The sequence below is a fragment of the Rutidosis leptorrhynchoides genome, chromosome 8, assembly GCF_046630445.1.
Source record: "Rutidosis leptorrhynchoides isolate AG116_Rl617_1_P2 chromosome 8, CSIRO_AGI_Rlap_v1, whole genome shotgun sequence".
NCBI lineage: Eukaryota > Viridiplantae > Streptophyta > Magnoliopsida > Asterales > Asteraceae > Rutidosis > Rutidosis leptorrhynchoides.
In genome coordinates this window covers 346,305,660-346,330,652 of record NC_092340.1, presented here as the reverse complement: position 1 = coordinate 346,330,652, position 24,993 = coordinate 346,305,660, and the positions used below count along the sequence as shown (strand labels likewise).

Sequence of the window (24,993 nt, the reverse complement as noted above, 5' to 3'; positions counted from 1 at the left end):
AAATAAAGAGATCCATGAAGCCATTCAACTTCTAAAGAAAGAATTTGAAATGAAAGATCTCGGAAAAACCAAGTATTGCCTTGGTTTACAAATTGAGCATATGCCTAATGGTTTACTTGTACATCAAACAACATATACTGAAAAGATTTTGAAACGTTTCAATATGGACAAGGCAAAACCATTAAGTACTCCTATGATTGTTAGATCACTCAATGTTGAAGCTGATCCATTTCGTCCATGTGAAGATCATGAAGATACTCTTGGACCAGAAGTATCATATCTTAGTGCAATTGGAGCTCTTATGTATCTTACAAATTGTACAAGACCGGACATTTCTTTTGCAGTTAATTTGTTGGCAAGGTTCAGCTCTGCTCCTACCAAAAGACACTGGAATGGGATCAAACACATATTTCAATACCTTCGAGGAACTACTGATTTAGGATTATTTTATTCTAACGAATCAAAACAAGATTTGGTTGGTTATGCAGATGCAGGTTATTTATCTGATCCACATAAAGCTAAATCTCAAACTGGATATGTATTCCTAAATGGAGGTACTGCAATATCACGGCGTTCTCAAAAACAAACACTTGTTGCAACATCATCAAATCATGCCGAAGTGATTGCATTACATGAAGCTACTCGGGAATGTTTTTGGTTGAGATCAATGACACAACTCATTACTGATTCTTGTGGACTAGAACGTGATAAAAGTCCAACAATTATCTATGAAGATAATGCAGTTTGCATAACACAGATGAAAGAAGAGTATATCAAAAGTGACCGAACAAAACACATACCTCCTAGATTCTTCTCATACACTCAAAATCTCATTAAGAACAACCAGATTGAAATGAGATATGTTCAATCCAGCAAAAACTCTGCTGATCTTTTCACGAAAGCACTTCCAACTGCTATTTTCAGAACACACGTTCATAACATTGGCATGAGACATGTTCAAAAGATGTAACAGCTGAAACGATGTCTACTTGAGGGGAAGTCAACTCCATGCTGCACTCTTTTTCCCTTAGCTAAAGTTTTTTCCCACTGGATTTTCTATAGCAAGGTTTTTAACGATGCAGTAACTTACAGTTGATCTTCAACAAACAAAATTGCTATCCAAGGGGGAGTGTTATAATATAGAATATATATTATATAAATGGATAGTCAATTATTGATACATAAAAGTAATATTATTGTATTACCTAAACTTGTGATATTTTTGCTATAAATAGCCATAAATGCAAGCATTAAACTTGCACCATTTCTCACACTTACAAAGTCTTTCTTTCTTTCTCTCCATTATCATCTTTGTTCTTACACTTCATTATTAGTATTCTTAATCAAGAATCAAACCACTAAAGGTATTTTATAAGTCTACTGAATTATAACATCAAGAATCAAACCACTAAAGGTAGTTATAAGCCGACTGAATTATAACAAATTGATAGATACGGATATAAATATGAGATACTCCGACTCATTATCATTCCTAGCCATAGCAATGTCATGAGCAAAGGGACGCGAAGAGTCACTATCCTTGTTTGGTTGTATTGAACCTTATATCTACTTTAATGTTCTTTTCCTGAATTAGTGCTGGTGTTGATGTTCCATCATTGTTGCAAAAGATAAAATATGGAATATCATCTTTCTTTATGCAGGTTGCCCTAGTGTTACTCATTATATTTAACCACAATCACACAAGCTGACAAGCACATCATTTATGCAATAATAAACACATAATGCAAGTGATGTAGGTACGATTGCGCCAGGCCTAATAACTTTGGCTACAAGTATGGAGGGTGTCAATGATGGACTCATTCAGGACTGTTTTAATGGGCCGTGTTAATCGTGGGCCACAACAAACAGCAACACGAAATACATAGTGAGCCATCAAATTTGTTAATAAGCATCTATACATTAACTACTGTACTTACTATAAAATACTAGAGTGCAAGATATTCATATGTTACTATGTTACAAAACCTACTCGCTCAAGGCTATGAAACTTAAGTATATACAATATACCACCTACAGACAATAGGCCTATTTTATTAACCAGCAAGAAGCCAGGATGCATACACATATACATTTACTGTACATTTGGATCATCGGTTCTTCATTCTCTCTCATATTACCTTCTATCTTGGAAATTCGATGGCTCATAAAAAAAATGAGATCTTACGTTCTGTGATCAGAATGCACTTGTAGAGTATGCGACTTTGGTGTTTGGGGAGGTGACACTTGGCATGATGTAGTCATCATGGAGCATGCCCATTTCAGTCCATTCAACACTGGCTATAGACTCATAAGTCAAGGAAATTATAGGTATATTAGAAACAAAGGTAATTTTTAACAGTTAACTGTCTCGTCTTTAACCAACAAAAAAGAGAACGTAAATTGTTACGTGATGGCCTAGATAACCAAATCCAGCTGGTTTTTACTACAGTACTATAGATTTACCATGCCCATTTGGCTTACACTAATTAGAATAGTGAATCAGTGACTGATAAAAGGATACATTCTGTCCTCCATATGTCAGTGATGCTAACATCGGCATCTGATAAAAGCCAGTAGTCTGCATCACTCTGCAAAGATCAACATAAGACTTGGTAATCTTAAAAATTGTTATGCATGTGTTAGTTTTAAATTCAAAACATATTCGATGTGGTTTTAAAGAACATGTATGTGTTGTATTCACAGGCTTTATAAAGGACATGAATGATGATCATTAGACTTACATCAATATCTGGAACTATCTTCATGATCCCACTAACAAAGTCCTCTGATGCATTTACATCTGAACATGTGTGAGTGTTTGTTCTTTGTATCCCACTCTCATGACCATGACATGTTTCCATTGTTATTTCTGTACTTGGATTTTCAATCATCTCTGATGTTGAAGGAATGCTTGGGTTCGCATCAGCACGATTGATCTCCTCAATCTTCTCTTCAAATTGACTGAAACAAGTAAAATGGTGATTACGAAAGCCATAAACCAATGTAAATGTCTAGAGTGGGCAGATAAAAATAAGGTTAATAAACAGTTATTATGAGAAAACAGATGAGCTCAAGAGGTTGATTAATGCGTTTGAGATAATCATCAAGGCGTTTGAGACCCTCGCCGTTGGCGGCGTAAGGAGAAGGGGTAGACCTAGACGTAGGATGGAGGATAGATTGAAGCTTGACATGAAAGAGCTCCTACTGACGGAGGACATGACTTCTGATAGGAGCCTATGGAGGAGTAGAATTAGAATTATTGAGTAGGTTTTTTTTTTTTTTTTTTTTTTTTTCATTGTGTTAGTTACTTTTATTATACAACTACATATATAACTATAACCAGATATTCAATAACCACACTATTTATACCCCTCTACATGGTTTATATGCCTTTGTATCTATGTATATGTTTTTAGGCTATATATATGTACCGATGTATATGTTTGTATCTATATATATATGTATCTATGTATCTAAGTGCATGTATTGGTGTATGTAGGTTTGTCTGTCTTGTATCTGTACCTAGGTATATATATCTACGAATGTATCTATATGTATTTATGTTTACGCATGAGTTTGTTTTTTTTTTTTTTTTCATGCTTTCGTGTGGTATATATATATCGATGTGTGTGTCTGTGTGGGTGCGTATATATATATATATATATATATATATATATATATATATATATATATATATATATATATATATATATATGTGTGTATATGTATATGTATATGTATATGTATATGTATATGTATATACTTTGTTTGTCTGTATGTCTATCTGAAATTAAATGGTTATGTGCACTATTTTATTCATGTTCTTTGCCCTACTGTTGTGCATTACTGCTATATGTGAATGTGTCCCCTTTATGGTTACTGTGTATGGTTGCTTCTTGCTAGGCGCTCATTACTCGTACAGGTACGTATCATTTGCCCTCTCTATTTCGTTCTTATGAGCTCTTCGGGCCGGAGGTCCTTTAGGAAGCAATCTCTTTTGCGCTAGAGTAGAGGGAGGGACGACCTTATCTAGGCGCGGGTTCTATACTCGCGGGTGGAGTAGTGACTTCCTTCTAATCTAGGGTACGAGGAATGATTGTCTACACTCACCTCCCCCATACCCCACTTTCGTTGGATTGGGTATTGTTGTTGTTGTTGTTGCTGCATTATGCTTCTACTATAGGTGGCAACTTCAATCCATGTACCTTTAAATGGGCTGAATTGAGTTGTGTTCCATATTTAAAAGTAAAATGAGTTTTAAATTACAAGGTTTAAAATAAAAAAGAGCTAAAACTGTATTCGAATGCATAAAACCTAGCTGGCTTGTTTGTTAGAGAAGTTGGACAATTACAATCATTATCTTTGTTATGTTTATATACCTTTTGTGACCAAGTTTAACATGTTAGTTGATTATAGAGATTTAAAGAGAAAAGGATCGTGGCTGCCCAACCCAACCCAGCTAATTCTGAGCTGCACCGAAGAGCAACACATCCTGACTCATCTCCCATTATCCAACCCTCCTATTGTACCAACTCAAGTTGTTACACAAGAAGAGTAGCAAACATAAGATGCACAGATGCAGATGTGCTCAATCGACTCCTTAAAAGACACGACTGCAGGTCAGAAACGTTAAAAGTTGCAGGACCACGAAATAGAGAATTTACATAAATCGTGTGCCTAAGATGCCACCACAATTACCAATACAGTGACAAATGATGTACCTGACAAGATAAACATCTATAGGACCCATTGTACTCCGCAGGACTATTCTGTATCTCCTTTGAGGAGAGTCAACAGCCTGATGACAAAAAAAAAAAAAAAATGTAAGCTCCATTTAGTGTCATAATCATATCATATCCTTGTACACTCAAATTACCTCATCAGGATCTGGAACTTCTAGAGTTGTGCCATGCGGGGCTTTAATTGCAATTAAGGTTTCGTCCTGAGCAACCAAAGGAAACAATATTACCACTATAAAATGTGCAAAAACAATACATAACTTCCAAATTGGATGAATAGAGATGGCAATATGGGATACACAGAGTCAAAATGGGAACTTTTAGGTGTAGTAGTGTGGGTCGGTTGGGTTGAACCTGAAACACTTTTGCTCCAGAACTTTTAGTTTCGCTGTATATAATTAGTCTCAAATATTTGCAAAAATACATTTTTTAACAATCAACGATTTTTGGAAACTTTTAACTTAGAAGGTAGCATTCATTGAAAATATGCTTTGGCCAACTTTTAACACATTTGACCTGTTATCATTTTGATACTTTGTAACAAACCATAGCGTCATAGCCCATTTACAAGGGTCAGAAATGCTACCTCTACATATCTTCTTCACTCAATTAATATAACATACCTGGAAGCAGGGAAGGCTCTTAATATCTTCTTCAGTGACAAAAAGCCACCTAGATAAAGAATAAATGCATAGTCGGTGAGCATAAAACAGACTTACAGATCACAATACCTCTTTTACATGAAATAATCAGCATATTATTATTTTTGGATGAGCATCCCTAACTTGGTGAAATGTAACTAAATGAGTTATTATGAGTATACGATTTGTGTATTATGTATGGATCAGAAATGCAAAGATGATTGTAATAAAACTAAAACTAAAAACTAACTTACTTTTGACAATTTTCGTCTTCACTCAATTCCCTTAGCCTCTCTTGCATTTCTCTGTGGCAATTTAACAAAGAAGCATTAGTATTACTGAAATTGAAGTAAAGGTAACAAGTGTAGCTTTGTGTCATTATCGAATGTGTAACCTTGTTTGCTCATCTAATCTAAGCTCCTCCACAGCAAGATTTTCAATTTCCTCCTGTTGTTTAAAAAGAAATTTAATTAGATCAAGGGTCATCGTAAACAGTAAGAAAGTTATGAAGTATGTAACTTAATAAATGATCAATCATATCAAGTAGATGTTTTTATATATGCAGAATGGGTAATGTAATTTCTGGTAGGGATTACATGTCAGGTTAAGTTACCCAGAACAGCTTTTATCAAGCAGATTATATTTTTATTATTTAATTGAATTATTCAACAATATTTTTGAAGGAAATATTTATATATATTAAGAGCATCAACCCATCAGTCATCACCAAGATGGACATGGGAACACAGACACCACAATAAATGATTAGAATACTTTATGCATATAAATATATCTATTTTTAGCCATGATTCAACCCGATCAACCTGAAACGACCTATTTATAAGTCAAAGGGTAGCACCTCTACATTGGTATTTGTAAAGCAGAGGATATAAATAGACGTCTAATTAGAAAAAAGATGCCAAATTTAACATGTTAATAAGATGATGAGAATTATTAATAGCAGATGAGCATTCATGGGTGTTGCTGCTGTTTAACTAGTTACTAGATGCATGCATGGCTAATCAAAGCTTCTCACAGATAAAACTACAAATAATTACCTGTAAACTAGTAACACTCTTATCAATCTCTCCAGTTGATGCATCAAGTCCCCTAGTTCACCAATCATATTGTCAGACAAAAAGTTGTAACGAGCCGTAAGGGAAAAGGAGTACAATGATATGAATGTACAATAATGAAAAGTTCGTACTTCCATTGAATCCTATTCTTCAGCTTTTTCTCTATAAGACCAATTCCCTCTAACACGTTTGTTATATCATAGATCCGCCTTTTTTGCACCTGTAGCAGTTACAGGTGTTTTTATCAGAACTCAAATAAGCACTCAGAAAGATTAAAGACGGAATGGCGACTACCTCTAGAGTTTCTGCTGCTTTATTTAGATCAAGAATACCATCTTCTGCATGCTTGATAAGGTTGATAAACTTCTTTGTTAAAAGACCTGTTTTTTATAAGTCAATGTAAAAGTTCATATACACAAATAAAAGTAGCGGGAAGCTGTCTGCTATGCTAATGATTATATACATACATATAATGTATTTACACTACATACATATACGTAAATATGATGACATCTTAGAGAGATTTGGAGCATGTATGTTACCTAGAGAGCTATCGTAACGACAGGGACCAGCAGGAGTAAGATTATGTCCTGATGGCGAATCTGCATGAAACACACAAGATTTCTCAGAGCTACTATTTGAAATAAATTATTATTATTTGTTATGAATATTTAACTCTAGACAAGACAAGATAGAGACTTTGGGCGGATAACGCTCACCAGCATTGTATGCAGTAGCTTGAGAAACAGTCCTATTATACTTCCCGACTCTTGGGACCTTTTGAGCTTTTGAGACTTTTCCAGAAACAGGGGTCTGTAGAGGAGTGGAAACAGATATAGTATTTCCAGGAGTGGGATTCAGCTCATTAACTTCCTCTTCAAATGTTGCTGCATCTCCCTTCCTCTTTAATGGCTAACAATTTGAATCCATTTATAACAATCATTAACTTGACTATAGTTTGCACAATATGTATGAAGAAAAAAAATCAATATTGATGCAAACACATAATTATCAACCATCCCAATTTTGAAGATTGAGTAAATGAAGTATTCGTGCAGTAAATAATTAGATTATAATGAGGAAGTTGAAACATATGCGTGTATGGCTGGCTAACAATTAAGCCATAAAGAAACAGGGTACAAAATTAATAGCTTAATGAAGATTACTTTGCAAGTACAAAAAAGTTGAGAGAAAGAGAAAACAATGTTTGCATTACATGGGATCATTAACGCCAGATTCTATGCAACCCAGTCATACATTTCATTTACCAAGTATAGTTTTGTTTACAAAGTTAGAAACAAAAAAAGACTAGACTTAACTTCTATCGTGAACAAGCTTCCCTACTACGGCCATGATCTATACTCTCAGTCTCCTCTTGTCTCGTAAGTCCAGAACTTTATTATACTACTAAAGTTTCTTCATTGATAGTGCTTACTACATGATGAATGAAAGTGAAAATGTTTTGATTCACCTTCTTGTGCAGACTTTATAGATATAAAAACTGACTACAAGCAAAGTAGTAAAAATAATACTATCAATTTAGCATCTTTAGCTCATCAAAGAGAATACAAACAAGTAACCCTAGTTAAGCAGAGTACTTTTTTTATTCTAAGATCATAATTCTCTCAAATACACGAAAAATCCCTAAATTCGCCAGCTTGCAGAAATAAAATAAATATTACGTATAAATCACACAAGTAAACAGATCAGATCTCCAGGTGTAAAAATCAATAGTAACTCTAGATACAGGAGATATAAAGATATACATACAGAAGGTTTCACAAGTATGGCTTCCGATTCATGATTAGCAACAGCAGTTGGCGAAAACTGATGATATTCACCACTTGGCGGCGGTTTCATTGAGGTAAAAGGAAGCTGACGTCTTAGAAATTGATGATTCGGATTCATGATCCGGATCAATTCGAGACTAATCAAAACCTAATTCAACTGATTTGAGATTAAATTGGAGTGTAATTGTGAATTTTGGTGATCGGTGATACTAGCCCTATTTTTGGGGGGAGTAATTGAGTTAGTGATTGATGTGAAACTGAAATAGGCGGGAAATAAATGTACGGTGGTTAGTGAGATCTGGTTGTAAGTATAGGTTGTATGTATAGGTTTCTGATATGGAGAGGAAGTGGATGACTGATTGGAAAAAGCGGGAAGAGAGAGAGAGTAGAAACAGGAAAAAGAAAGAGGGGCAAGGAAGGAAGGAGGGAATTCGTTCGGATATGGATGTGGAGGGAAGAAACACTTCACATTTTGTTGCTATTATACTTGGGATTTATTTTAAATATTTTTATATGGGGATGATTCTCACACACATTTTTTTGATCCTCACACACCAATTGAGTATTATTAGAAGAGTAAAAGGTTAAAATATGTGTGTGAGGATCAAAAAAGTGTGTGTGAAAATCATCCCCCTTTTTATATTGTATACTTATTTTTTTTTTTTTGACAAAAAAACGAAAACTCATATAAAGAATAAAACCGTTGAGCTCGAACATAGAAAGCGGTAAAACAAACTAACTATCTATAACCGAGCCTCACCTAACGAAAACCAAACAAAAGCAAACAAAAATTATAACAAGAGAGAGAAAGGATGGGCACGGCAAGGGCACGCACGGGTGGAGTTCGAGGGAGGTACAACGGCAACTATGAGAGCTACAGCAGCGGATGGTTAAACCAAAACCGATTAACGTCGTACATGTTCTACAATTTTCCCGAGGACGCGAAAGTGGTTGATTTTTGGAGGATTTTCAAACAATTTGGGATGGTGAGGGATGTTTATGTTCCTGGCAAACGGCTACACAATGGACAAAATTTTGCTTTTGTCCGCTTTGCTGATGTAGACGATAGCTCCAAATTATTGGAGACAATTGGGTCTATCAAATTCTCAGATTCTGATGATTGGGGGATTAAGGTTTTGATGGCTACTGAAAGGGCACCTAGGCAAACTGAAACTAATCCTCCTCATAATAGATCCGTTCCAAAAGGTCATGCAAATTTCAATGAGTTTCAGGATGGGCGTTCATTCACGGATGTATTAGGCAGAGGGAAGAAGATCTACGTGATACCCTAAACGACAAGAGAAGAGTGCACCAGGGGCATGGTAATCATGTTCCGGCTACAAATAGCTCAAATAAGGAGAAAGTTATTCATGTGAAGGAGGATTCATGTTTGGAAAACAATGATGTTTTAAAAAAAGCAATAGTGGCTGACGCTAAGAATGCAACTATTATGGGGAATTTAGAATCAATTCTTGGTGCTGAAGGTTTTAATGATGTCGAGGTTAAAAGATTAGGGGGGTTGGGTATTATGCTGGTATTCCCATCTGAGGAGGCTGCTAAGAATGCATTGGAGGCTAATCACCCTCTCAAAAAGTGGATCCATAAAACCTGTATGTGGGATTTATCAAGTTGGCCGGAAAGTCGGATGGCATGGCTGTCTATAAGTGGAGTTCCATTACCATGTTGGACTGAAAACACGTTCACATCCATTGCAGAATGGTATGGAGTGGTCTATTTGCTTGAAAACTGCTCATTCAATGTGTAGTGACCCGAACTTTTCCATGTTTATATATATTAATTGAGATTGATATTTACATGATTAAATGTTTCCAACATATTAAGCAATCAAACTTGTTAAGACTTGATTAATTGAAATAGGTTTCATATAGACAATTGACCACCCAAGTTGACCGGTGATTCACGAACGTTAAAACTTGTAAAAACTATATGATGACATATATATGGTTATATATATAGTTAACATGATATTATGATAAGTAAACATATCATTAAGTATATTAACAATGAACTACATATGTAAAAACAAGACTACTAACTTAATGATTTTGAAACGAGACATATATGTAACGATTATCGTTGTAACGACATTTAATGTATATATATCATATTAAGAGATATTCGTACATCATAATATCATGATAATATAATAATTTAAAATCTCTTTTGATATTATAAACATTGGGTTAACAACATTTAACAAGATCGTTAACCTAAAGGTTTCAAAACAACATTTACATGTAACGACTAACGATGACTTAACGACTCAGTTAAAATGTATATACATGTAGTATTTTAATATGTATTCATACACTTTTGAAAGACTTCAAGACACTTATCAAAATACTTCTACTTAACAAAAATGCTTACAATTACATCCTCGTTCAGTTTCATCAACAATTCTACTCGTATGCACCCGTATTCGTACTCGTACAATACACAGCTTTTAGATGTATGTACTATTGGTATATACACTCAAATGATCAGCTCTTAGCAGCCCATTTGAGTCACCTAACACATGTGGGAACCATCATTTGGTAACTAGCATGAAATATCTCATAAAATTACAAAAATATGAGTAATCATTCATGACTTATTTACATGAAAACAAAATTACATATCCTTTATATCTAATCCATACACCAACGACCAAAAACACCTACAAACACTTTCATTCTTCAATTTTATTCATCTAATTGATCTCTCTCAAGTTCTATCTTCAAGTTCTAAGTGTTCTTCATATATTCTACAAGTTCTAGTTACATAAAATCAAGAATACTTTCAAGTTTGCTAGCTCACTTCCAATCTTGTAAGGTGATCATCCAACCTCAAGAAATCTTTGCTTCTTACAGTAGGTTATCATTCTAATACAAGGTAATAATCATATTCAAACTTTGGTTCAATTTCTATAACTATAACAATCTTATTTCAAGTGATGATCTTACTTGAACTTGTTTTCGTGTCATGATTCTGCTTCAAGAACTTCGGGCCATCCAAGGATCCATTGAAGCTAGATCCATTTTTCTCTTTTCCAGTAGGTTTATCCAAGGAACTTAAGGTAGTAATGATGTTCATAACATCATTCGATTCATACATATAAAGCTATCTTATTCGAAGGTTTAAACTTGTAATCACTAGAACATAGTTTAGTTAATTCTAAACTTGTTCGCAAACAAAAGTTAATCCTTCTAACTTGACTTTTAAAATTAACTAAACACATGTTCTATATCTATATGATATGCTAACTTAATGATTTAAAACCTGGAAACACAAAAAACACCGTAAAACCGGATTTACGCCGTCGTAGTAACACCGCGGGCTGTTTTGGGTTAGTTAATTAAAAACTATGATAAACTTTGATTTAAAAGTTGTAATTCTGAGAAAATGATTTTTATTATGAACATGAAACTATATCCAAAAATTATGGTTAAACTCAAAGTGGAAGTATGTTTTCTAAAATGGTCATCTAGACGTCGTTCTTTCGACTGAAATGACTACCTTTACAAAAACGACTTGTAACTTATTTTTCCGACTATAAACCTATACTTTTCTGTTTAGATTCATAAAATAGAGTTCAATATGAAACCATAGCAATTTGATTCACTCAAAACGGATTTAAAATGAAGAAGTTATGGGTAAAACAAGATTGAATAATTTTTCTCATTTTAGCTACGTGAAAATTGGTAACAAATCTATTCCAACCATAACTTAATCAACTTGTATTGTATATTATGTAATCTTGAGATACCATAGAAACGTATACAATGTTTCGACCTATCATGTCGACACATCTATATATATTTCGGAACAACCATAGACACTCTATATGTGAATGTTGGAGTTAGCTATACAGGGTTGAGGTTGATTCCAAAATATATATAGTTTGAGTTGTGATCAATACTGAGATACGTATACACTGGGTCGTGGATTGATTCAAGAAAATATTTATCGATTTATTTCTGTACATCTAACTGTGGACAACTAGTTGTAGGTTACTAACGAGGACAGCTGACTTAATAAACTTAAAACATCAAAATATATTAAAAGTGTTGTAAATATATTTTGAACATACTTTGATATATATGTATATATTGTTATAGGTTCGTGAATCAACCAGTGGCCAAGTCTTACTTCCCGACGAAGTAAAAATCTGTGAAAGTGAGTTATAGTCCCACTTTTAAAATCTAATATTTTTGGGATGAGAATACATGCAGGTTTTATAAATGATTTACAAAATAGACACAAGTACGTGAAACTACATTCTATGGTTGAATTATCGAAATCGAATATGCCCCTTTTTATTAAGTCTGGTAATCTAAGAATTAGGGAACAGACACCCTAATTGACGCGAATCCTAAAGATAGATCTATTGGGCTTAACAAGCCCCATCCAAAGTACCGGATGCTTTAGTACTTCGAAATTTATATCATATCCGAAGGGTGTCCCGGAATGATGGGGATATTCTTATATATGCATCTTGTTAATGTCGGTTACCAGGTGTTCACCATATGAATGATTTTTATCTCTATGTATGGGATGTGTATTGAAATATGAAATCTTGTGGTCTATTATTATGATTTGATATATATAGGTTAAACCTATAACTCACCAACATTTTTGTTGACGTTTTAAGCATGTTTATTCTCAGGTGATTATTAAGAGCTTCCGCTGTCGCATATTTAAATAAGGACGAGATTTGGAGTCCATGCTTGTATGATATTGTGTAAAAACTGCATTCAAGAAACTTATTTTGTTGTAACATATTTGTATTGTAAACCATTATGTAATGGTCGTGTGTAAACAGGATATTTTAGATTATCATTATTTGATAATCTACGTAAAGCTTTTTAAAACCTTTATCTATGAAATAAAGGTTATGGTTTATTTTAAAAATGAATGCAGTCTTTGAAAAACGTCTCATATAGAGGTCAAAACCTCGCAACGAAATCAATTAATATGGAACGTTTTTAATCAATAAGAACGGGACATTTCAGTTGGTATCTGAGCGTTGGTCTTAGAGAACCAGAATTTTGCATTAGTGTGTCTTATCGAGTTTGTTAGGATGCATTAGTGAGTCTGGACTTCGACCGTGTTTACTTGAAAAATGATTGCTTAACAAATTTTGTTGGAAACTATATATTTTTAACATGTGAATATTATGTGATGTATTAATCTCTTAACGCGTTTGATATTATGTGATAGATGTCTACCTCTAGAACAAGTCCCATTGACTCACCTAATAATAATGAAGAGTCAAATGTAAATTGGAATGATTCGTGGACTGATTCACAAGTTCCCGAAGAGGAACCGGAAGAAGAGTCGGAACCGGAAGAAGAATCGGAACCAGATGAAGAAATAGAACCGGTGGGGGAAATAATAAAACGGTTAAGTAAAAGAAAATCCTCAACCAACCGACCAAGGTTAATTATGGTCAATGGTGTTTCCGCCAAGGAAGCAAAATATTGGGAGGATTACCAATTCTCCGATGAATCGGATTCCGACGAGAATTCCGATGATGTTATAGAAATTACCCCAACTGAATTTAAAAAGTCAAAAGAAAATAATAAGGGAAAGGGCATAAAAATAGAGAAATCTAATTCCAACCCCGATGAACTTTATATGTATCGTCAACCCCCGAAGTCCTTAAGTTGTAACAATAACCCGGGAACCTCTAAACCACCAGGTTTTTCTAAACCAATGTGGAAAATTACGGCTCATATTAGGGGAACATCATATATCCCTAGAAACTTGGCAAAACGAACCAAAACCGAAGAAGAAGAAACAAGCGAGTCGGAATAAGATAGTTGTATTCGTGTGGTGTAATATATGTAATATAGTGTGCTTATGCTTTATGATATATGTAAAAATTGCTTGTATTAATAAGTATTTTTTTTTATGAATCTAACTCTTGTCTATTTTACAGTATAAAAACACAAAATGGATAGACAACCCAATATTTTAAGAGACCTACCCGGAGACATGATTGATGAAATCTTGTCTAGAGTCGGTCAGAATTCTTCGGCACAACTATTTAAGGCGAGATCAGTTTGTAAGACATTCGAAGAACGTTCCAAGAATGCCTTGGTTTATAAAAGGCTTTCGTTCGAAAGATGGGGAATATCACATTGGGAAATCCATAAGTTACGATGTGTTTACTTTGATGCATATATTGCGGGGAACCCAAATGCTATTTTACGCAATGGGTTAAGAAATTATTTTGACTCAATATATCCGAATATTGGACTTCGTGATTTAGAAAAAGCGGCTAACATGCAACATAAAGAAGCATGTTATGCTTACGGATTAGTAATGTTCGCTTCTCACCAAAGTGAGAACAAGAACATCGGGCTACAACTATTAAACAAAACGTTCCCACAAGTGACGGAGTCGGTAATTGGGGTAAGAAATGAGGTTTTTAGATTGTTACGGGACTGTTGGACATTACGTAACCCTCGTCCCTTTGACGATGTTACAACACGCTGTCTTATCAACGGCCATAATGGTTATGTTCCACAAGACCAAGGATGGGAAGTAGTCCTAGTAAAACCAGAATGCATGACTTGTTTCTGGACGTATGAATTACGTGTCTTTATTGCCTTTGCTGAACGACTTGTGTACTAGCTAGAATTATCTTCACAACTATCTTGTGTCAAAGTTATTGTGTGCTATATTTCATGCTTTATGTAAAATAAGCGGTATTGTAAGCTTGTAAAATATTGTATAAAAGTTTGAACGCGAAATATTATTACAATCAGTTTTTCATATAGAATTGTAGTAGTTGAATTGTATATTAGCTACTAAGTATGAACTTAACGGGTAGGTACTACCCGAATTTAAACTTATAAAACGCTAATATGAAGAAAAAGCTTTTATAAATGAGTTCATATTATGCTACGAAATACTATTAACTACTCTTAATATTCTGTATGATTAACTTGTTCCATTTGACTATTTTGAAGGAAATGGCACCGACTACTCGACACACCGTGAATATGAATGAAGAGGAATTCCGTACTTTTCTAGCTTCAAACATAGCCGCAGTACAGGCTGCGCTACATACCAACAATAACCTTGGATCTGGCAGTATCAGAAATCGTGTAGGATGCACCTACAAAGAATTCACTGCCTGCAAACCTTTGGAATTTGATGGAACCGAAGGACCGGTCGGATTGAAACGGTGGACCGAGAAGGTCGAATCGGTGTTTGCCATAAGTAAGTGTACTGAAGAGGAAAAAGTGAAGTACGCTACGCATACCTTCACTGTAGTGACCCGAACTTTTCCATGTTTATATATATTAACTGAGATTGATATTTACATGATTAAATGTTTCCAACATGTTAAGCAATCAAACTTGTTAAGACTTGATTAATTGAAATAGGTTTCATATAGACAATTGACCACCCAAGTTGACCGGTGATTCACGAACGTTAAAACTTGTAAAAACTATATGATGACATATATATGGTTATATATATAGTTAACATGATATTATGATAAGTAAACATATCATTAATTATATTAACAATGAACTACATATGTAAAAACAAGACTACTAACTTAATGATTTTGAAACGAGACATATATGTAACGATTATCGTTGTAACGACATTTAATGTATATATATCATATTAAGAGATATTCGTACATCATAATATCATGATAATATAATAATTTAAAATCTCTTTTGATATTATAAACATTGGGTTAACAACATTTAACAAGATCGTTAACCTAAAGGTTTCAAAACAACATTTACATGTAACGACTAACGATGACTTAACGACTCAGTTAAAATGTATATACATGTAGTGTTTTAATATGTATTCATACACTTTTGAAAGACTTCAAGACACTTATCAAAATACTTCTACTTAACAAAAATGCTTACAATTACATCCTCGTTCAGTTTCATCAACAATTCTACTCGTATGCACCCGTATTCGTACTCGTACAATACACAGCTTTTAGATGTATGTACTATTGGTATATACACTCCAATGATCAGCTCTTAGCAGCCCATGTGAGTCACCTAATACATGTGGGAACCATCATTTGGCAACTAGCATGAAATATCTCATAAAATTACAAAAATATGAGTAATCATTCATGACTTATTTACATGAAAACAAAATTACATATCCTTTATATCTAATCCATACACCAACGACCAAAAACACCTACAAACACTTTCATTCTTCAATTTTCTTCATCTAATTGATCTCTCTCAAGTTCTATCTTCAAGTTCTAAGTGTTCTTCATAAATTCCAAAAGTTCTAGTTTCATAAAATCAAGAATACTTTCAAGTTTGCTAGCTCACTTCCAATCTTGTAAGGTGATCATCCAACCTCAAGAAATCTTTGTTTCTTACAGTAGGTTATCATTCTAATACAAGGTAATAATCATATTCAAACTTTGGTTCAATTTCTATAACTATAACAATCTTATTTCAAGTGATGATCTTACTTGAACTTGTTTTCGTGTCATGATTCTGCTTCAAGAACTTCGAGCCATCCAAGGATCCATTGAAGCTAGATCCATTTTTCTCTTTTCCAGTAGTTTTATCCAAGGAACTTAAGGTAGTAATGATGTTCATAATATCATTCAATTCATACATATAAAGCTATCTTATTCGAAGGTTTAAACTTGTAATCACTAGAACATAGTTTAGTTAATTCTAAACTTGTTCGCAAACAAAAATTAATCCTTCTAACTTGACTTTTAAAATCAACTAAACACATGTTCTATATCTATATGATATGATAACTTAATGATTTAAAACCTGGAAACACGAAAAACACCGTAAAACCGGATTTACGCCGTCGTAGTAACACCGCGGGCTGTTTTGGGTTAGTTAATTAAAAACTATGATAAACTTTGATTTAAAAGTTGTTATTCTGAGAAAATTATTTTTATTATGAACATGAAACTATATCCAAAAATTATGGTTAAACTCAAAGTGGAAGTATGTTTTCTAAAATGGTCATCTAGACGTCGTTCTTTCGAATGAAATGACTACCTTTACAAAAACGACTTGTAACTTATTTTTCTGACTATAAACCTATACTTTTTCTGTTTAGATTCATAAAATAGAGTTCAATATGAAACCATAGCAATTTGATTCACTCAAAACGGATTTAAAATGAAGAAGTTATGGGTAAAACAAGATTGGATAATTTTTCTCATTTTAGCTACGTGAAAATTGGTAACAAATCTATTCCAACCATAACTTAATCAACTTGTATTGTATATTATGTAATCTTGAGATACCATAGACACGTATACAATGTTTCGACCTATCATGTCGACACATCTATATATATTTCGGAACAACCATAGACACTCTATATGTGAATGTTGGAGTTAGCTATACAGGGTTGAGGTTGATTCCAAAATATATTTAGTTTGAGTTGTGATCAATACTGAGATACGTATACACTGGGTCGTGGATTGATTCAAGATAATATTTATCGATTTATTTCTGTACATCTAACTGTGGACAACTAGTTGTAGGTTACTAACGAGGACAGCTGACTTAATAATCTTAAAACATCAAAATATATTAAAAGTGTTGTAAATATATAGGTTCGTGAATCAACCAGTGGCCAAGTCTTACTTCCCGACGAAGTAAAAATCTGTGAAAGTGAGTTATAGTCCCACTTTTAAAATCTAATATTTTTGGGATGAGAATACATGCAGGTTTTATAAATGATTTACAAAATAGACACAAGTACGTGAAACTACATTCTATGGTTGAATTATCGAAATTGAATATGCCCCTTGTTATTAAGTCTGGTAATCAAAGAATTAGGGAACAGACACCCTAATTGACGCGAATCCTAAAGATAGATCTATTGGGCTTAACAAACCCCATCCAAAGTACAGGATGCTTTAGTACTTCGAAATTTATATCATATCCGAAGGGTGTCCCGGAATGATGGGGATATTCTTATATATGCATCTTGTTAATGTCGGTTACCAGGTGTTCACCATATGAATGATTTTTATCTCTATGTATGGGATGTGTATTGAAATATGAAATCTTGTGGTCTATTATTATGATTTGATATATATAGGTTAAACCTATAACTCACCAACATTTTTGTTGACGTTTTAAGCATGTTTATTCTCAGGTGATTATTAAGAGCTTCCGCTATCGCATACTTAAATAAGGAAGAGATTTGGAGTCCATGCTTGTATGATATTGTGTAAAAACTGCATTCAAGAAACTTATTTTGTTGTAACATATTTGTATTGTAAACCATTATGTAATGGTCGTGTGTAAACAGGATATTTTAGATTATCATTATTTGATAATCTACGTAAAGCTTTTTAAACCTTTATTGATGAAATAAAGGTTATGGTTTGTTTTAAAATGAATGCAGTCTTTGAAAAACGTCTCATATAGAGGTCAAAACCTCGCAACGAAATCAATTAATATGGAACGTTTTTAATCAATAAGAACGGGACATTTCAGTTGGTATCCGAGCGATGGTCTTAGAGAACCAGAATTTTGCATTAGTGTGTCTTATCTAGTTTGTTAGGATGCATTAGTGAGTCTGGACTTCGACCGTGTTTACTTGAAAAATGATTGCTTAACAAATTTTGTTGGAAACTATATATTTTTAACATGTGAATATTATGTGATATATTAATCTCTTAACGCGTTTGATATTATGTGATAGATGTCTACCTCTAGAACAAGTCCCATTGACTCACCTAATAATAATGAAGAGTCAAATGTAAATTGGAATGATTCGTGAACTGATTCACAAGTTCCCGAAGAGGAACCGGAAGAAGAGTCGGAACCAGAAGAAGAATCGGAACCGGAAGAAGAATCGGAACCGGATGAAGAAATAGAACCGGTGGGGGAAATAATAAAACGGTTAAGTAAAAGAAAATCCTCAACCAACCGACCAAGGTTAATTATGGTCAATGGTGTTTCCGCCAAGGAAGCAAAATATTGGGAGGATTACCAATTCTCCGATGAATCAGATTCCGACGAGAATTCCGATGATGTTATAGAAATTACCCCAACTGAATTTAAAAAGGCAAAAGAAAATAATAAGGGAAAGGGCATAAAAATAGAGAAATCTAATTCCAACCCCGATGAACTGTATATGTATCGTCAACCCCCGAAGTCCTTAAGTTGTAACAATGACCCGGGAACCTCTAAACCACCAGGTTTTTCTAAACCAATGTGGATAACGACGGCTCGTATTAGGGGAACATCATATATCCCTAGAAACTTGGCAAAACGAACCAAAATCGAAGAAGAAGAAACGAACGAGTCGGAATAAGATAGTTGTATTCGTGTGGTGTAATATATGTAATATAGTGTTCTTATGCTTTATGATATATGTAAAAATTGCTTGTATTAATAAGTATTTTTTTTATGAATCTAACTCTTGTCTATTTTACAGTTTAAAAACACAAATTGGATAGACAACCCAATATTTTAAGAGACCTACCCGGAGACATGATTGATGAAATCTTGTCTAGAGTCGGCCAGAATTCCTCGGCACAACTATTTAAGGCGAGATCAGTTTGTAAGACATTCGAAGAACGTTCCAAGAATGTCTTGGTTTATAAGAGACTTTCGTTTGAAAGATGGGGGATATCACATTGGGAAACCCATAAGTTACGATGTGTTTACTTTGACGCATATATTGAGGGGAACCCAAATGCTATTTTACGCAACGGGTTAAGAAATTATTTTGACTCAATATATCCGAATATTGGACTTCGTGATTTAGAAAAAGCGGCTAACATGCAACAAAAAGAAGCATGTTATGCTTACGGATTAGTAATGTTCGCTTCTCACCAAAGTGAGAACAAGAACATCGGGCTACAACTATTAAACAAAACATTTCCACAAGTGACGGAGTCGGTAATTGGGGTAAGAAATGAGGTTTTTAGATTATTACGGGACTGTTGGACATTACGTAACCCTCGTCCCTTTGACGACGTTACAACACGCTGTCTTATCAACGGCCATAACGGTTATGTTCCACAAGACCAAGGATGGGAAGTAATCCTAGTAAAACCAGAATGCATGACTTGTTTCTGGACGTATGAATTACGTGTCTTTATTACCTTTGCTGAACGACTTGTGTACTAGCTAGAATTATCTTCACAACCATCTTGTATCAAATTTATTGTGTGCTATATTTCATGCTATATGTAAAATAAGCGGTATTGTAAGTTTGTAAAATATTGTGTAAAAGTTTGAACGCGAAATATTATTATAAAATCAGTTTTTCATATAGAATTGTAGTAGTTGAATTGTATATTAGCTACTAAGTATGAACTTAACGGGTAGGTACTACCCGAATTTAAACTTATAAAACGCTAATATGAAGAAAAAGCTTTTATAAATGAGTTCATATTATGCTACGAAATACTATTAACTACTCTTAATATTCTGTATGATTAACTTGTTCCATTTAACTATTTTGAAGGAAATGGCACCGACTACTCGACACACCGTGAATATGAATGAAGAGGAATTCCGTACTTTTCTAGCTTCAAACATAGCCGCAGTACAGGCTGCACTACATACCAACAATAACCTTGGATCTAGCAGTACAGGAAATCGTGTAGGATGCACCTACAAAGAATTCACTGCCTGCAAACCTTTGGAATTTGATGGAACCGAAGGACCGATCGGATTGAAACGGTGGACCGAGAAGGTCGAATCGGTGTTTGCCATAAGTAAGTGTACTGAAGAGGACAAAGTGAAGTACGCTACGCATACCTTCACAGGTTCTGCGTTAACATGGTGGAATACCTATCTAGAGCAAGTGGGACAAGACGATGCGTACGCACTACCGTGGTCAGCATTCAAGCACTTGATGAACGAGAAGTACCGTCCCAGAACCGAGGTCAATAAGCTCAAGACAGAACTTAGAGGGTTACGAACCCAAGGATTTGATATTACCACGTACGAAAGACGATTCACAGAATTGTGCCTATTGTGTCCGGGAGCATTCGAAGATGAGGAAGAGAAGATCGACGCGTTTGTGAAAGGATTACCGGAAAGAATCCAAGAAGATATAAGTTCACACGAGCCCGCCTCCATACAACAGGCATGTAGAATGGCTCACAAACTAGTGAACCAGATTGAAGAAAGAATTAAAGAACAGACTGCTGAAGAGGTCAATGTGAAGCAAGTCAAAAGAAAGTGGGAGGAAAATGGTGATAAGAATCACCAATACAACAACAACAACAATCGCAACATCAATCGCAACTACAACAAACGGCTCAACAACAACAACAACAACAACAACAACAACAGCAACTACAACAATCATCCAACAACAATAATAACCGCAACAACAACAACAATCAGAAACAACTATGCCAAAGGTGTGAAAAGTATCACTCGGGGTTCTGCACCAAATTTTGCAACAAGTGTAAAAGAAATGGTCATAGCGCGGCGAAGTGTGAGGTCTACGGACCAGGGGTTAATAGAACAAAAGGAACAAATGGTGTCGGAACGAGTAATGGCGGAGCAAGTAGTGTCGGAGCAAGCTATGCCAATGTAGTTTGTTATAAATGTGGAAAATCGGGCCACATTATTAGAAATTGCCCGAACCAGGAGAACACGAATGGACAAGGCCGCGGAAGAGTTTTCAATATTAATGCGGCAGAGGCACAGGAAGACCCGGAGCTTGTTACGGGTACGTTTCTTATTGACAATAAATCTGCTTACGTTTTATTTGATTCGGGTGCGGATAGAAGCTATATGAGTAGAGATTTTTGTGCTAAATTAAGTTGTCCATTGACGCCTTTGGATAGTAAATTTTTACTCGAATTAGCAAATGGTAAATTAATTTCAGCAGATAATATATGTCGGAATCGAGAAATTAAACTGGTTAGCGAAACATTTAAGATTGATTTGATACCAGTAGAGTTAGGGAGTTTTGATGTGATAATCGGTATGGACTGGTTGAAAGAAGTGAAAGCAGAGATCGTTTGTTACAAAAATGCAATTCGCATTATACGAGAAAAAGGAAAACCCTTAATGGTGTACGGAGAAAAGGGCAACACGAAGCTACATCTTATTAGTAATTTGAAGGTACAAAAACTAATAAGAAAAGGTTGCTATGCTGTTATAGCACACGTCGAGAAAGTACAAACTGAAGAAAAGAGCATCAATGATGTTCCCGTCGCAAAAGAATTTCCCGATGCATTTCCGAAAGAATTACCGGGATTACCCCCACATCGATCCGTTGAATTTCAAATAGATCTTGTACCAGGAGCTGCACCAATAGCTCGTGCTCCTTACAGACTCGCACCCAGCTAGATGAAAGAACTGCAAAGCCAATTACAAGAACTTTTAGAGCGTGGTTTCATTCGACCAAGCACATCATCTTGGGGAGCTCCTGTTTTGTTTGTCAAGAAGAAAGATGGTACATTCAGGTTGTGTATCGACTACCGAGAGTTGAACAAACTTACCATCAAGAATCGCTACCCACTACCGAGAATCGACGACTTATTTGATCAACTACAAGGCTCGTCTGTTTATTCAAAGATTGACTTACGTTCCGGGTATCATCAAATGCGGGTGAAAGAAGATGATATTCCAAAGACTGCTTTCAGAACACGTTACGGTCATTACGAGTTTATGGTCATGCCGTTTGGTTTAACTAATGCACCAGCTGTGTTCATGGACCTTATGAACCGAGTGTGTGGACCATACCTTGACAAGTTTGTCATTATTTTCATTGATGACATACTTATTTACTCAAAGAATGACCAAGAACACGGTGAACATTTGAGAAAGGTGTTAGAAGTATTGAGGAAGGAAGAATTGTACGCTAAGTTTTCAAAGTGTGCATTTTGGTTGGAAGAAGTTCAATTCCTCGGTCACATAGTGAACAAAGAAGGTATTAAGGTGGATCCGGCAAAGATAGAAACTGTTGAAAAGTGGGAAACCCCGAAAACTCCGAAACACATACGCCAGTTTTTAGGACTAGCTGGTTACTACAGAAGGTTCATCCAAGACTTTTCCAGAATAGCAAAACCCTTGACTGCATTAACGCATAAAGGGAAGAAATTTGAATGGAATGATGAACAAGAGAAAGCATTTCAGTTATTGAAGAAAAAGCTAACTACGGCACCTATATTGTCATTGCCTGAAGGGAATGATGATTTTGTGATTTATTGTGATGCATCAAAGCAAGGTCTCGGTTGTGTATTAATGCAACGAACGAAGGTGATTGCTTATGCATCTAGACAATTGAAGATTCACAAACAAAATTATACAACGCATGATTTGGAATTAGGCGCGGTTGTTTTTGCATTAAAGACTTGGAGGCACTACTTATATGGGGTCAAAAGTATTATATATACCGACCACAAAAGTCTTCAACACATATTTAATCAGAAACAACTGAATATGAGGCAGCGTAGGTGGATTGAATTGTTGAATGATTACGACTTTGAGATTCGTTACCACCCGGGGAAGGCAAATGTGGTAGCCGATGCCTTGAGCAGGAAGGACAGAGAACCCATTCGAGTAAAATCTATGAATATAATGATTCATAATAACATTAATACTCAAATAAAGGAGGCGCAACAAGGAGTTTTAAAAGAGGGAAATTTAAAGGATGAAATACCCAAAGGATCGGAGAAGCATCTTAATATTCGGGAAGACGGAACCCGGTATAGGGCTGAAAGGATTTGGGTACCAAAATTTGGAGATATGAGAGAAATGGTACTTAGAGAAGCTCATAAAACCAGATACTCAATACATCCTGGAACGGGGAAGATGTACAAGGATCTCAAGAAACATTTTTGGTGGCCGGGTATGAAAGCCGATGTTGCTAAATACGTAGGAGAATGTTTGACGTGTTCTAAGGTCAAAGCTGAGCATCAGAAACCATCAGGTCTACTTCAACAACCCGAAATCCCGGAATGGAAATGGGAAAACATTACCATAGATTTCATCACTAAATTGCCAAGGACTGCAAGTGGTTTTGATACTATTTGGGTAATAGTTGATCGTCTCACCAAATCAGCACACTTCCTACCAATAAGAGAAGATGACAAGATGGAGAAGTTAGCACGACTGTATTTGAAGGAAGTCGTCTCCAGACATGGAATACCAATCTCTATTATCTCTGATAGGGATGGCAGATTTATTTCAAGATTCTGGCAGACATTACAGCAAGCATTAGGAACTCGTCTAGACATGAGTACTGCCTATCATCCACAAACTGATGGGCAGAGCGAAAGGACGATACAAACGCTTGAAGACATGCTACGAGCATGTGTTATTGATTTCGGAAACAGTTGGGATCGACATCTACCGTTAGCAGAATTTTCCTACAACAACAGCTACCATTCAAGCATTGAGATGGCGCCGTTTGAAGCACTTTATGGTAGAAAGTGCAGGTCTCCGATTTGTTGGAGTGAAGTGGGGGATAGACAGATTACGGGTCCGGAGATTATACAAGAAACTACCGAGAAGATCATCCAAATTCAACAACGGTTGAAAACCGCCCAAAGTCGACAAAAGAGCTACGCTGACATTAAAAGAAAAGATATAGAATTTAAAATTGGAGAGATGGTCATGCTTAAAGTTGCACCTTGGAAAGGCGTTGTTCGATTTGGTAAACGAGGGAAATTAAATCCAAGGTATATTGGACCATTCAAGATTATTGATCGTGTCGGAACAGTAGCTTACCGACTAGAGTTACCTCAACAACTCGCGGCTGTACATAA

The 24,993-nt window shown here is 35.2% G+C and overlaps 1 protein-coding gene across 1 annotated transcript; it reads right to left on the bottom strand.

The window, feature by feature from the left end:
• Positions 1–1,883: 1,883 nt before the first annotated feature.
• Positions 1,884–8,648, bottom strand: LOC139861902 (transcription factor E2FB-like). Its single transcript, XM_071850430.1, has 14 exons — positions 8,227–8,648; positions 7,176–7,368; positions 6,999–7,058; positions 6,751–6,836; positions 6,588–6,676; positions 6,439–6,490; positions 5,775–5,827; positions 5,635–5,685; positions 5,363–5,411; positions 4,877–4,942; positions 4,722–4,798; positions 2,742–2,961; positions 2,522–2,588; positions 1,884–2,298 (listed from the first exon to the last, which is right to left on the bottom strand). Exons 1-14 carry the CDS (start codon positions 8,362–8,364, stop codon positions 2,195–2,197), a joined length of 1,305 nt encoding a protein of 434 aa, XP_071706531.1. The 5' UTR covers positions 8,365–8,648; the 3' UTR covers positions 1,884–2,194.
• Positions 8,649–24,993: the final 16,345 nt, after the last annotated feature.

What these genes read in the sequence shown, in the direction of transcription:
- LOC139861902 (XM_071850430.1), bottom strand. Translation starts at nt 8,364, where the DNA reads ATGAATCCGAATCATCAATTTCTAAGACGTCAGCTTCCTTTTACCTCA. An exon ending in AGCTACTGCATACAATGCTG is followed by an intron (nt 7,059 to 7,175) that starts GTGAGCGTTATC and finishes TGTTTCATGCAG; the next exon opens with ATTCGCCATCAGGACATAAT. An exon ending in AAGAATAGGATTCAATGGAA is followed by an intron (nt 6,491 to 6,587) that starts GTACGAACTTTT and finishes TTGGTGAACTAG; the next exon opens with GGGACTTGATGCATCAACTG.